The 14,689-nt window shown below is 49.8% G+C and overlaps 1 protein-coding gene across 1 annotated transcript; it reads left to right on the top strand.

Annotated features, from left to right (window-relative positions):
- The first annotated feature begins 661 nt into the window (after positions 1 to 661).
- Positions 662 to 14,685, top strand: RUSF1 (RUS family member 1). Its single transcript, XM_004386702.2, has 13 exons — positions 662 to 973; positions 1,189 to 1,303; positions 4,846 to 4,891; positions 6,199 to 6,231; positions 6,321 to 6,426; positions 9,269 to 9,370; positions 11,712 to 11,782; positions 11,862 to 12,046; positions 12,126 to 12,183; positions 12,608 to 12,678; positions 13,507 to 13,650; positions 13,776 to 13,853; positions 14,350 to 14,685. Exons 1-13 carry the CDS (start codon positions 674 to 676, stop codon positions 14,445 to 14,447), a joined length of 1,407 nt encoding a protein of 468 aa, XP_004386759.1. The 5' UTR covers positions 662 to 673; the 3' UTR covers positions 14,448 to 14,685.
- The last annotated feature ends 4 nt before the right edge of the window (positions 14,686 to 14,689 follow it).

The raw sequence follows: 14,689 nt of genomic DNA, 5'->3' as shown, positions 1-14,689 counted from the left end.
AGTCCTTTCAGAAATAATAATATTCCAGTCTCAGGGAAGGCAGAAGGGCAGAGAATTTCTAGTAGAGGCCAGAGATGCTCAGAAGGAAAAGAAAAAGAAAAACCACTGGGCAGCTCAACATGGCCTCGGGGACTTTCTGGGGATCATCCATTCATTTATAAATATCTTTTGAGCACCTACTTTGTGTTAGGTACTGGGGTAAAATAAGGAGTAAAAATATAGTCCCTGGCCTCGCGACAAAGAAGGCACCTGGGGCCCAGAGAGGAATACTGACTTGTCCAAAGTCACACAGCTAAAAATTTTGTTGCTGCACTGGGTCTTGAACACAATTATTCCCTAGAGACGCCCTTTTTCCTTCTCCTCATAGCTGGAGATTGCAGGTCACAGGAATTCTGGTTCTTCCCAGACTCGGCGGGCCAAAGGGCCCCCATTCCTCCCGCAGCCCAGCTACAAAGTGCAACAAAGAACACGGGCTGGCCCGCTCAAGGGTGTCCAAAGCGGGAGCCCCGGAGGTAAGAGCCAAAGAGTCTGGTTCCACGCCAGGACAAAAGGGGACGCAGAGCCTAGTGGCAGTTTCGCGAAGGAATTGCCCCTCCGCAGCCGCCGTAGCCCAGCCGGAAGTGTCTCCCGGCCACGTCTTTCATCTGGTTGGACTCCGGCGAAGAGATCCACGATGGTCCAGAATGCGGGAATTGAAGTCGCGCTGTGCTCGGAGCAGTTTGGCTCCGGGGCGGCCCGGGGATGCCGCGCCGCCGCCGACGGGAGCCTGCAGTGGGAGGCCGGAGGGTGGCACTGGTGGGGGTTCTCCGGGGTTTTCTCGGTGAAACCCGAAGGACGAGATGGGGGCAGAGGGGGGACTCCTGGGGCCGCCTCATCTCCTCTCTCCGGTCTCCTGGCTGTGTTCCTGCCGCAGGGCTTTCCTGACAGCGTCAGCCCAGACTATCTGCCCTACCAGTTGTGGGACTCCGTGCAGGTCAGCCCAGCCGTCTGAGGCAGGAGGAGGCATATGGCCGGGGGTGGGGGGATCACAGTCCCGGACCACCTACTCCTCATTTACAGACGGGAAACTAAGCCCAGAGTGGGGGAGTAACATGGTCCAGGTCACACACCAAGAAGAAGAGCCGGTAATAGAACTTAGACATCCATGCTCCTGCTCCCACTCCTCACCCCACTTCTTCTCTTCTCCAGGCCTTTGCTTCCAGCCTCTCAGGCGCCCTGGCCACCCAGGCAGTCTTGCTGGGCATAGGGGTGGGGAACGCAAAAGCCTCTGTTTCAGCTGCCACAGCCACCTGGCTCGTGAAAGGTGAGATGGGCCCCTGGAGCCTCACCTATCGCTGCCCTCCGCCCTGCCTTTCCTATGGCTCCCCTTTTTGGACTCAGGGGCCAAGTCTCCCCAGTGCCTAGAATAGTGCCTTGCATAGAAACTTTATCACCCCCAGCTGGGATACCCTCATTTATCACACACCAGCCTAGCAGCCACACCTTATTCCCCATACAGACTGCTCAGAGACCCTAAATAATCTGGATCCCAAATCCTTAAGTTAATCACCCCTCCCCTTTGCCACTAGTCATTAGAGTATAGTTACTGAATAAAACTACCAGCTGCCTGGAATATAGGGAAAATTGCTTAGTTCCAGAGAAAATAACGGTAGTAGATAGTCCTGAGTAGAAGAGAGGAGATTCTGGAAAGGATGCAAGGCATGCTAGAGTCTCTACCTTATTAGATGAGGCTATAAATAATCATTGCAACCGTTTGTTGAGTGCCTACAGCTTTTTTCAAAACTACTATAAAAAAAAGTACGGTTTGGTATCATGCCATCTACAGTGTGAACTAGAGGAAAGGGAAACTGCCAGCTGCCCTGTGTTTCCATATCAGGAGGGCCCATGGCTCTCTTCAGTGTCCTTTCTCTTTCATTACTGTTCCCAATGGATATTGAAATCCGACCCAAGGGGAGGATCATTCTGCTCCTAGCATCAGCCTAGCCGGATCTCTGGTGAGCACCCCTAGATCTTTGGAAGAATCAGAAGGTTCCTGCTTACACTTTTGCCTTTAAGGCATGAGCAAACTGGCCAAATGTGAGTCACCTCTGGAAAGATGCTCTTTCTCTGATAGTTCATGTGGCTTGTTGACCTGGCTGTCCCTTTTTGTTAGTAATAATAATCCACACAAACAGTGCTGATTATGTGCCAGGCTTTATATTGATTGACTCAGTCTTTGTAAAAACTCTGAGATCACCGGCAACCAATTGCCTTCAAATCAATTCTGAGTAGAATTGTGCTTTATAGAGTTTTCAATGGCTGATTTTTTCACAAGTAGATCACCGGGTCTTTTCTTCCGAGGTGTCTCTGGCTAGACTCAAACCCACCAACCTCCTGGTTGGCAGCCAAGCGCTTAATTGTTTGCACCACCCAGGGACTCCAACTCTGATATAGATACTGTCATTTGCATTTTACAGATGAAAAGTAACTTGCCCAAGGCCACACGGCCAGTAAGTGGTAGGGCATGGATTTGAACTTAGGTAGTCTAGCTTCAGAGTCCGTTTCCGTACCACCACACTGTGCTTCATTTGGATCCTTCTAGGTCCTCTCCTGTTGGCTGAGTTTTGGGAATGTAAATGGAGCAGAGTCAGTGGTTGATGTTTTCATACCATGTCTGAGCGTCCCAGTGTTACCACTGACATGTTGCCTATATATTTCTTCAGCTCAAACAGGTTGAGAAAAAATAAGACGATTTTAAGATTTGAAAGAATATCTATTTACTTTAGAGCCTGTTACTGATATTAAAAGAAGCCCTCTTAATTAGAAAGGGTTCTACAAGCTTGTTTCTGTCAATGATGGTGAATTTGTTGATCTAATACAAGAATATTAAATAGAATAATGAAAAATATGTGTAGAATAAAACTTGAAGAGGGTAAGGTAAGTGATCAGTGTAAAGCCACCATGGTGTGTATTAGTTCCAGGGCCCAGCAGGGGACACAAGTGGGAGGAGCAGAGCTGGTGGGACAGGAACTGTGTTGTGCACATGCCTCTTGCGAATGAGGCAGCTGCTGCTCAGCCCCAGCCAACGGTGGTGAGAAAAGATGGGCCCAGCATTGTTGTGTGTTCAGGTTCTTCCAGAAAAGCTAGAAATCCAAATTTTCCTATAAAAAACACATACCAAGAAGAGCCAGTAAGAGAACTTAGATCTCCATGTTCCTGCTGCTACTCTTTACCTCACTTCTCTTCGTAAGGCCTTTGCTTCCAGCCTCTTGGGCTCCTTGGCCACCCAGGCAATCTTGCTGGGCATAGGAGTGGGAAACACCCCCTTCTCTGAGCTTTAGTTGCTTCGTCTGTGAAAGAGAATAGTCTCTCCCAAGCTCATAGAATTATTATAAAGAATGAAAGGTATAGGTATTTCAGGTGTCCACCAGTGTGTCCAGGGTGAAGTAAGGATGTCTAGCCAGATATCTAGTTAGAAGACCTCAATGGCCAAGAACAGAAGCTGGGACAAGGAGTAAGTGCATCTTTTTCCGGTGGAGAATGGGGAAGGCTGGCCTGTCTCACCATCCTTATATATTGTGGGAAGCCCCTGACCCTCTTTCCCACAGCCTAGTTTCTCTTCTTGCATCCCCAGCTGAAGGGTCCAGGCCCTCAAGCTCAACAAATTGGAGCCCCCTGCCTACTATGTGAGTCCATCCCAGTTGTTTGGTTCTAAAGCATTCCTTGTGCTCTGCCTGCTAGGCTCAATGGGTGCTACTCCCAGCATAAGGGATGGTCTAAATCAGGGATTGGCAAAGTTTTTCTGTAAAGGGTCAGATGGTAAACACTGCGGGCCATACAGTCTCTTTCGCAGCAACTCAGTTCTGCTGTTGTATCATAAAAACAGCCAGGCATGGCTGTGTTACAATAAAACCTTGTTGACAAAATCATGGAGCGGAGGCCTACAGACCATAGTTGACCCATTCCTGGTCTGAATCAGTGTATTTCATACTGATTACAGTCTGTTCTTACACTAGATTTTGAGGCTAGGGCCATGACTGGTTCACTGCAGCAAGCCCCTGCTTCACATCGTACCTGGCACAGAGTCGATAACCAGTTAGCATTTGCGTGCAAATGAAGAGCCAGCGGATTCCAGAGACTTCTGTGACCTCCAGCCTGAGGTGTCCTCTCTCTCTGCCCTTTACCCACCAGCTCTCTCTGTCACCAACCTGAAGTTTAAATCCCTTTTTAAATTTATTTATACTCTTAGTGACCACCTGTGAACCCACTACCCAACCGAAGAGATATTAGCAATAACCTCTAAACTTTTCACTGAGGATTCCCTGCTTTTTTTTGAAGTAGTTTTACCACACTGATATACCTAAACACTTCAGTTGTTTTAGAGCTTTATGAAAAGTTTGTCGTGATATATGTAGTCTTCATGACTTTTTTATGCAGGATTTTTGTAATACTAGGATTTATCTACGTTGATGTCAGTAGTTGCAGTACATAGGATTCTCACTGCTCTAATGTGCCATTGAGTGAACACACCAGAATTTATTTATGCATTTTCCCATTAATGGGCATTGGCATTATTCCCAGGTTTTTTTGCTGTCATGAGCAATGCTGCAAAGAACGTTCTTGTTTATGCCTCTCAGTATGCCTTGTACATATTTTTCTCAAGTATATTCTAAGGAACTGCTGGGTCTGGACGCCTGTGACCCATAGTCTAGGTATGTCTGTCCATAACTTAACACACCAGACTCAGCTCCCAAGGTCAGTGACCCAGTGTGAATCAGGCGATTCAGTCCCAGGGTCTGCCAGGCTCCACTGCCCTCGAGGCCCTTCCTCATTCATTACCAATCGGCACCTTCTCCTCTCCCCTAGATTCGACTGGCATGCTGGGCCGCATCGTCTTTGCCTGGTGGAAGGGGTGAGTTTGTCTTCTCGATCAGCAAGCTTCTGGCTGCTCCCCCCAAACAGAGGTCATGTCAATTTTTGTAAATCGTTTTATCACATTATATATGAAGTGCATAACGGAAGGGGCTAAGAACCTTGTACTGCCTGCTCCTCAAAGCAGCAGGCATGAGGGATAAGGCAGCACCAGGAGTGATGGAGCAGTGGCAGTGGGAATATTCGTAATAGTATCTGCCGTAGATGGTGGTTGTGAGGACTCAGAGAGAGAGCCTATGCAAAGGGCTCAGCACATCACATGGCTTATAGGAAGGGCCCAGTATACTAGCTGCCATTAGCAGTGAGCTCTGACTCTGCCCCAGGGGCTTTCTGTATATCGCCTCTAGTTCTTAATAACAACTTTTTAAGGTAGGATTGAATGTGTCCATTTTAGAGATGTGAAACAGGCCTAGAAGAGGGAAGTTACTTGCCCAAGGTCACACAGCTTATAACTAGTGAGATGGGATTTGACCCTGAAGCCTGTATTCTTTCCATGGTAGAAGACTGGTTTAGTGAGCAGAGCCCCACACCAGGCCACGTGTCTTACTGCTGCATTCTAGTCCTGCTTCTGCTCCCCACTGTATATCCCGTTCCCCACCCAGGAATGCTCCCTTTGCCTCCAGGAGATTTCAAATTAAAGGTCAGGGTTAACACTGCAAATGCTGAGCTGGACCGAGCGCTGCAACATCTGCCACTGGGATCTTGGAGAAGTGGTCCCCAGATGTTTGTACAGAGGCTGGGGAGTCCCTCAGCCTGATGCAGGAGAGGCAGCCATCTGCAGTGCTGTGTAGTAGAAATAGCCCAGGCCTGGATGTCAGCCTGGGTCTTTCTCTTGGCCTTTCCCCCCACTCTCCAGGTGATCCAAGGGAAGTCCTAGCTCCTCCTTGAGCTAGTTATCTGTAACACGAGGGGGTTGCACTAGTTTGGTTATGCCAAAATGTGTGGACTTCCTGCTGGATATTCTCAATGAAACCAGAGGAAGAGGAGGGGAGATGGCAGAGGAACCTAGGTATAGCCTCTCAGAAGGCCAAAGGGTAGGGAGCAGCCACAAGGCGGTCAATTTTTTCCTTGCTAAGTCATAGCTTAGTAAGGGAGGAACACTAGATGATCCTCCCAGCTAATGGTAGCACTTCAGGCTGCAGTGACAGGCCGTGGGGACAGATATCTGGCTGGGGGTATGGGTTTTCCAGAGCCCCTCAGACCTTACCATGGCCTGGGACTCCCACCATTGTCCACAGGATGTTTTCTCCTTAAGTCAAAATCACAATATTCTTTTCTCCCCAACAGGAGCAAGCTGGACTGTAATGCCAAACAGTGGAGGTAAGGAGGGACTGAGGCAGAGGGGAAGGGAGTCCTGTATTATGAAGGTCTCTTCCCTCTGGCCTCTAACCTCTGATCCTTTCCCCCAGGCTTTTTGCTGACATCCTCAACGATGTAGCCATGTTCCTCGAGATTATGGCTCCTATATTCCCAATCTGCTTCGCCATAACTGTCTGCACCAGCAACCTGGCCAAGGTACCCACCTCTGGGGAACCCCCAGGCCCAAGGTACCTGCCTGTGGTGATCCTGTCTGTGTGTGGGCTCACCTGGGGCCCACAGGTGAGCCTAGCCTGAGCCCTGCTCTCAAGGCACTTCTAGAGGGGTGAGAAGGTTTTGACGTTTTCACTGGGACCCAGCATCAGCCAGGTTTTCTGATCTCCAGCCAGACAGCCTTAGTGCCTCAGACAATCCGTCTAAGGCGGTGTCTGGAGCCACAGGACTGGTCGGGAAGCTCCAAATCGAGAGGCAGAAGGAGTGGTCCAATGTCAGTGTCTTGACAAGAACCTTTCATTCTTTCAAAAAAATACATACTGAGCATCTAATGCATGTTTGGCACAGTACATAGGCCCTTCTATCTTTGAAAGGAAGCCACACATAATTACACAAATATTTATAGAATTATAACTACAGGTATTCCAGATGAGAAGTTTAGAGACCTGAGAGAGGGTTCGGCGGGAAATCCAACCTGGTCAGGGGATGCAGGAAGGCTGCCCCCAGGACAGTAATGTTTCAGCTGGGTCCTGAAGAGTGAGTTCTAGGTGCAGGGAAGGTGTTCTGGGTAGAAGGAACAGTGTGGGTCAAGTCCAGAGGCAAGAAGGAACACAGTGGGTATGAGGAACAGGCAGGAATGGTGAAGAATGAAGGAACAAGCAGCATGAGTGTGAGCTTTTCCTCTATGCAGGCTGCTCACCTGGCACAACAACTCGTTGAGGTTGGCCTCATCCAGAGGAGAAAACTGAAGCCCAGTGAAGTTCATTAAAGAGCTCACCTGTCTCCACCACAGGGTTAAGTGCCCAGCACAGAGTAAACACTCTTAAGCAGACACATAAGACCCATCTCAAAGACCCATCTATCTGTTTAAAGTCACTTTAAAGCAGTGTTTCTCCACAGGGCACTGCTGGCATTTGGGGTGTGACAGTTCTTTGTGGTGAAGGGCATTTAGCCTCCTTGGCCCAGGCACTAAATGCCAAGAGCATACGTGTACACACCTCAAGGGCAGGACCACCCTGGAGAGAATCACTGCTATAGTTGTGGACCAAGGATGGTGACCTCTGACATTTGCTCCAGATTCTGCCACTAAACTTCACCCTTGAGGCCTCAGTCTCTTCGTCTAATAAGGGAATAGAACAGGACCATGAGCTCCGCCCCCCCGCCCCCTCTTTTAGGGTTTCCTGTCTCAGTGACCCACACCTCCATCCCCAGCTATACTAACCAGAAGCCCGGTTATCATCCATGCCTCCTCCTCCTCCCGCTCACATACTGCCCTCAGCTAACCCTCCCCTGAATTGTCGTTTTTCCCCCTTAATCTCTACAGTCGATTTGCCTACTCCTCCGTCTCCCTGTCACCACCAGCTTGTCGCTGAAAAATCACAGTGTGCTTCCTAGCTGGTTTTCCTCCTTCCACTCTCACCCCTCCTCAGTGCTTCTCAGAACAGCCATGCTTTAAAAATGGAAGTCAGGTTAGGTCACTTCCCTGGCCAGAACCCACCATGGCTCCGCATTGCTCTTAGAAGAAAGAGCTTAACAAGGTGTCCAAGGTTCCACATGGTCAAGTCCCTGGCGGTCACTTCAGTCTCATTTTGCACCACATTCCTCTCACCTTTGAACAACTTTATCATTTTTTTATAAGCCCTATGAGGGCAGGGGCCGTGTCTGACTTGTATCACAGTGTCTAGATCTGTGTCAGCGTCTTAGTCATCTAGTGCTGCTCTAACAGAAATACCCCAAGTGGATGGCTTCAGCAAGGAGAAATTTATTCTCTCACAGTCTCGTAGATTACAAGTCCAACTTCATGGCATCAGCTCCCCGGGAAGGCTTTCTCTGTCGGCTCTGGAGGAAGGTCCTTGTCATCAGTCTTCCCTTGTTCGGGGAGCATCTCAGCACAGGAACCTCAGGTCCGAAGGACGCGCTCTGCTCCCTCCTGACCCTGCTTTCTTCGTTGTATGAGGTTCCCATGTCTCGCTGCTTGCTTCTCGCTTTTATATCTCAAAAGAGATTGGCTTAAGACACTATCTAATCTTGTAGATAGATGTCAATATAACTTGCTAATCCATCTTATTACATCACAGTGATAGGATTTACCACACATAGGGAATCACATCAGATTACAGAATGGTAGACAATTATACAATACTGGGAATCATGACCTAGCCAAGTTGACAGATACTTTTGGGGGGACATAGTTCAATCCATGACAGTCTGGTGTCTAGAAGAGGCTTGATAAATACGGGCTAATTGAGGGTGACCAGTGACCTTTAGTGACCAGTTACCTGTGAGCTTTACATCCTGAGATCTTAGAGGATGAGATCCTGGTGCCCTAGGAGGTAAGGGCCACTGATGTGGGTTTTGAGCTGACCTCAGTGGCTTAATAGGACTAGGCTGGGGTAGGAAGAGAGTAGAGGAATGAACAGGCAGGCAGAATGTTCTGAACAAAAGCATAAAGTTGGAAACCAGACTAGGCTTGGGAGCTCAGCAAGGGGAAGGGCACAGCCAAATTAGGAGTTGGAAGATGGGACAGTAATGGTCTTTGGGCCTCCACCTTGGGAAAGGAAGTTGGGTTTCCAGAGACCAGGTCCACAGGATGATAGTAGGAGGCAGACTTTTGTTTTCTCCTGAAACAAGACTGGGGAGGTGGGCCTAGGGGTAGTTTGGGATGAGAACTAGATTGAGGAGAGCTTTCAGGGGTTGCTGTGGGGTGGCCCGAGGCCTGGTTTTCTCAAGCTGGTATGAGCCATTTACTTGGCTCACCCACAAAAAGCGTCTCCGTTGCCACATCACGTGGTCTCTCTGCCCTTCACTCTTTCCTCTCCCCACCCAGTGCGTCGTGAGCGTGGCTGGCGGGGCTACTCGGGCTGCACTGACCATGCACCAGGCCCGGAGAAACAACATGGCTGATGTGTCAGCCAAGGATAGCAGCCAGGTGAGCAGCAGAGACGGGGGAAACAATGTGGGGGAGAGGGGTCCAGGCTAGGCCACAGTTTGGGAGTATGGAGGGAAGCACCTGAGTACCCCTGGGCATGGGGCTGGAGAGCATGGAGGAGGAAATGTGGGTGCTCCCTGCTCTGACTCACAGGCCACACAGTCAGGTGTGAGGGCATGGGCTCTGGTGGCAGCCAGTCCAATTTGAGCATCTCAGCCCCTGCTTATGTGGCCATGAGCGAGCCCTCGCCCTCTCTAGGCCATAGCCCCACCCTAGAAGGTGGATGTTCTGAGCAAGTGCGGCTCCATGTGTGAAAGTAGTTAGCAAGTCCAGAAGCACTCGGCATGTGGAGTGGCCAGGGTCATTGGCTGAAGGTCTCCACTCAGCAGTTTAATAGGCCCTTCTTGCCCAGCCCCTCCACCTGACCAAGGGAGCACATCGTAAGGGTGGGAATACCCTTAAGACATGTATTGGATCCCCCTAAACCTCTGTGCTCAGTGCTTATGTGCATTATGTCATTTAACTCCTATCCCAATGCTGTGAGGTGGATACTGTAATTATGCCTGTCTTACAGGTAAGGAAAGTGAGGCCCAGGAAGGTCCCAGACATGCATGCTGATTTTCTTTAACACTGAAGCAATTTGTAAACCTCTGCTCTGCCTAGTCCTACTTTCTGGCCTTCCCTTGCATTCTTTTTTGCTCAGTTTATAAGTAGAACTTTATTTTAAAAATTGAAATAAATAAAACTAACACCCATTAATAATATCAACATAAGCTAATATTTATTAGTGGGGGCATTGGTGATTTTTGTCCACCTTCCATGCAGGAGACATGGGTTCTGTTCCCAGCCAGTGCACCTGATTTGCAGCCACCACCTGTCTGTCAGTGGAGGCTTGCATGTTGCTCAGATGCTGAACAGATTTCAGCAGAGCTTTCCAACTGAGATGGACTAGGAAGAAAGGCCTGGTGATCTACTTCTGAAAATCAGCCAGTGAAAACGCTATAGATCACAATGGTCCGATCCGTTTTTGTGGGGTTGTCTCAGGACCGGGCAGTATCCTGTTCTGTTGTGTATGGAGTTGCTATAAGTCAGGAAGTGACTCGACAGCAACTAACAGCAACAGTATTTATTAAGCATGAACCGTGTGCCAAGTATTTCATTTGTGTGAACTCATTAAATCTTTAAAATGGTCTTGTGCAGTAGGTACTCATTGTTACCATTTTACAGATGAGGAGACAAGGCTTAGAGAGGTCCAGTCTCCCTGGGTAGTCTTGGGCAAGTCCCTTCTCTGTGGACATGATTGGGCCAGTTCTTACTGTCTCTTCCAGCTGTAAATCCATGGGTTGTTAGAGCAGGAAAAAATACGTACAATCCAGGCACTGCCCTTTAGGATCTTCTAGCTTCATGCCTGCTCTCTCACACCCATGCTCTCCCTCCCCTCAGCTTCTCTCCAGCTGTGTTTTCCCAGGCCCCCAGGATTCCTCTGTCCACAGAAGCAGTGATGCATCCCAGGGGCAACCTGGGACACGTGCTCAGTCCTGTAGCAGGCCCTTGCTTTCTGCTGATGTTGCTTTTCTTGCCACCTGGTATGGCTGCTGAAAACGACTGTGGGGAGAGGATGTCCCTCTGCTCCTGAGCTCCTGAGCTCTTGATCCTCAATGTACTGTCACACCCGTAGCCATCATTCCCACAGGCCCCCTCTGTGCCAGGACCAGCTCTCCTTGGCACCCCAGTAGCCAGGGGTACCAATCCAGACTCCTTCTTCATGAGTTAGCAGGTGGCCTGGGGTCTTTTCCCATAGGGGCACCTCAGTTAGGCCATCTCAGGCCAGCAGATAGGTTCTAATAATATTGAGTCTCAAGAGAAAAGGTTTGAGTCTTGTTCTTTTTCGTCCCGTGTGGTTCCTTTGCAATTTTGTCTGCCTCTTCCGCAGCTGTTGCGTACAAAGGGATTTAGGGGGTATTGGCCTTTTTTAAACCGCTCCGTAAAAGTTCCCCACTCTGTGAACGTTTACTTGCTGAGTGTGGGGCTACTCAGAAGACTGTTGCACAACAAAAGCTACTCAGAAGACTGTTGCACAACAAAAGCTACTCAGAAGACTGTTGCACAACAAAAAGGCACATTCCAAGGGTATTGTATCTGTCTGGGCAGAAGAGCAGCTGACATCTTGTAAATGACAGCTTACTCATCAAAAATGTTAAAAATTTACTAGGTACCTCATCAGAGTTGGGATCCCTGGGAGGTTCTGGAGTGGGGAAGAATGTGGTGAAAGACACTCAAGGACATTCAGTCTGATCTGGAAGAGACATCTCCAGCTCCGAACTCCTCTGCCATTTTTCAGGAGACACTGGTGAATCTGGCAGGGCTCCTGGTCAGCCTCTTGATGCTTCCCATGGTGTCAGATTGTCCCAGGTGAGGTGGGGTCAGGAGTGGAAAGGAGGCGCCCAGCTTGGCCTCTGACCCTGTTGACTACCTCACTCTCTCACCCCAGCTTGAGCCTCGGATGTTTCTTCCTCCTCACTGCTCTCCACATCTATGCCAACTACCGGGCAGTCCGAGCCCTTGTCATGGAGACCTTGAATGAAGGCCGGCTCTGGCTGGTCCTAAAGCACTTCCTTCAGAAGGGAGAGGTGCTCAACCCCACTTCAGCCAATCAGATGGAACCACTGTGGACAGGTGACCCAACCCCGTGGTCTCGAGTCTGTGTCTCCCAGCCTCTCCCCCAGCCTGGGCTCCTGACTCCAGCTTCCCACAGGTTTCTGGCCATCTCTGTCTCTGTCCCTTGGGGTCCCCCTGCACTGCTTGGTTTCCAGGTGAGTGACCCAGTGTCCCTCCCTCTACACTCATCACTACTGCCACCCCTACTCCCTATACATGCTCCTTACTCTAGTTACACACTCGCCTCCCATGATCAGGCCCCACTTCTCTGTTCTAAGTTCTTTATTTCCACTGAACAGACTTGGGGAGCAGCAGGGATGCTTGAGGGTAATGGGCAGTGTAACAGAGTAGATATAAGTGATATACGTGTTGGTTGAAAGAAAGATAGGTGGATGGGTGGTTGATGTTGAGAATGGATGACTAGATGCAGAAAGAAAGGAAGGATGGTTGTGGGATACGTTGGTAATGGGTGAAGGATGGATGAAGTATGGACAGTTAGGGTTAGGTGGCTGTTCAGTTGATTGGAAGGTTACTTCTGCCTTTGCTCTCCCTCTCCCCCACTGCATTCCATTCTCCCAGTGTGTCTGAGCTGCAACAGCTGATTGACGGGCACCAAGAACCCTACCTCCTTCGCTGGGACCCATCACGAAGTGAGTGTGTGGTGTTCTCCCAGACTTAGACTCACCCTCAGGGGGTTAGCTCCTCCTTCCTCCAGCTCCAGGACCCCAAGCCCTGGACAAGCCTGCTGCAGTTTGGAGGCTACCTGGTGTCCTAGGGGGAGCTCTAGACTAAAACTTTGATATGTGCAAATTATGGCTTCTTTACTAAGCTCCATGCCCCAATGAAATTCACTTCACCTCTCTGTAAAATGGAGCTAACAGTACCTGCCTTATTAGCTTGCAGTGTTTTTATGAGGATCAAGTAAGGTAATTATGTAAAAGTACTTTGTATATTGCAGCACACTTACTCAAGTAAGATAACGATCTTTGGTTATCTGTGGGAACCACTTTTCTCTCCCATCCTGGATGAGCTCTTGGGGTGACAAGCCCCGTGAGCTTACTGTCTGCTTTGAGAAATAACAGTATTCTCTCTTTTGAGATTGTTACATAAAGGTCTGCACATATATAAAGCCAAACGCCACACAGAGCTAGAAGAGAGGGCCTGGCTGTTGACAGGAAGCACAGACAGTAAATGGTCATGCAGTTAAAGGTGCTCGTTCTCACTAACCATTAAAGAAATGTAAAATAAACGCATCTCAGTGAGCCACCTTAAAGCTCTATTTGGAAACTGAGCATTTCAGTTTGGCCAGAGCATTGGGAGATCAGCAAGAGATGAAGTTTGAAAGAAGGGGTTAGGAGATGGCCTTCCATGCCAGGCTAAGGGCTCTAGGGGCAGATGGGTGAAGCAAAGTGTTTGGGTTGAGGATGTTTGGGGAAATGGCCCTTCCCTGCCATCAGTCTCTCCCTGGGTCTCTCCAGACCAGATACAGGTAGTTCTGAGCCAGACGGCAGGCCCTGAGACGGTCCTAAGAGCTGCCACACACGGGCTGGTGCTTGGAGCCCTGAAGCAAGATGGGCCTCTCCCAGGAGAGCTGGAGGAGCTGAGGAACCAGTTGCAGGCAGGTAGGAGCCTTACGATCTGAGCTGCTGCTGATTTGGGGGGTGAGGGGTGGGGGGTGGAGGAGGAGGCCCTTCTCTCCTACTTAGGGATCAGAGAGCTTCTGTTTCTGATAACCTCCTCCTCCCAGGTCCTGAGAAAGATTGCTGGGTCATTGTCAAGGAGACACACCAAGTGTTGGACAAGCTGTTCCCAAAGTTCTTGAAAGGTAACATTCCTCAACCTTCTCCCCTGAGGCTCTGGCTCCCTCCACCCCACTTTCCACCTGGGAGATAAAAGACCTTGGTTCTGTGACCTTAGGTCTTAGCTCTGGCCTCAGTTTCTCTGTAGGGCGGGGAGGTCAGGGTGGTCTCTCAGGCTGCATGAGTGTTGACAGTCTGTGTAATCCTAGTTGGCACTGAGGAAGCTGGGGGAAAGGGGAGAAGAGACTCACATTTATCGATGATTATCCTTTATTTAGCACCTGACTCCATGCCAGCCCTTTTCCATGCGGTATCTCAGTGAATTCTTACTGCAACCAGATGAGGTTTTAGCCTCATTTTATGAGCTCAGAGTGGGTAACGACTCACCAGGGACACCCCTCAGAGGCAAGAGGAGCCCAAGTAGTGCACAGAGCCTGTACCTGGCCTGTGGCTCTGCTAATCCCCCTCCCGAGGGTCAGCCCAGAGTCTCCTCCCCAGCAGTACCCCATGACCTCTCCCCAGGACTACAAGATGCTGGCTGGAAGACTGAGAAGCACCAACTAGAGGTGGATGAGTGGAGAGCCACATGGCTCCTATCTCCAGAAAAGAAGGTGCTGTGAGCAGCCCAGAATGAGGCCCAGGAGCCAGGAGCAAGGACACTGGCCACAGCAGAATGTGTGAAAGGCAGTTTTATTTTTGTGTAGGCAAACTGCTGTGGCAGGTTGGCCAAGGTCCTGTGGAAAGTGACTGGGCCCCGGGCAGAGACAAGGTTGAGAGAAGGGGAACGAGGGCCTTCCCCACTCCTGCCCCACCCTTTTCTTGTGGGGCCCCCACCCCACTCCTTGTGAAGCTGAGCCCTGGC

This window comes from Trichechus manatus, unplaced genomic scaffold, assembly GCF_000243295.1.
Source record: "Trichechus manatus latirostris isolate Lorelei unplaced genomic scaffold, TriManLat1.0 scaffold00170, whole genome shotgun sequence".
Taxonomy (NCBI): Eukaryota; Metazoa; Chordata; class Mammalia; order Sirenia; family Trichechidae; genus Trichechus; species Trichechus manatus.
This window is presented reverse-complemented; position numbering and strand designations above follow the sequence as displayed.

Excerpts from the sequence above, each read along its gene's own strand:
- RUSF1 (XM_004386702.2), top strand. The coding sequence starts at position 674 with ATGGTCCAGAATGCGGGAATTGAAGTCGCGCTGTGCTCGGAGCAGTTT. Across the intron at positions 1,304-4,845 it reads AGCCACCTGGCTCGTGAAAG|ATTCGACTGGCATGCTGGGC; the intron begins GTGAGATGGGCC and ends CCTCTCCCCTAG. Across the intron at positions 6,427-9,268 it reads GCACCAGCAACCTGGCCAAG|TGCGTCGTGAGCGTGGCTGG; the intron begins GTACCCACCTCT and ends CTCCCCACCCAG.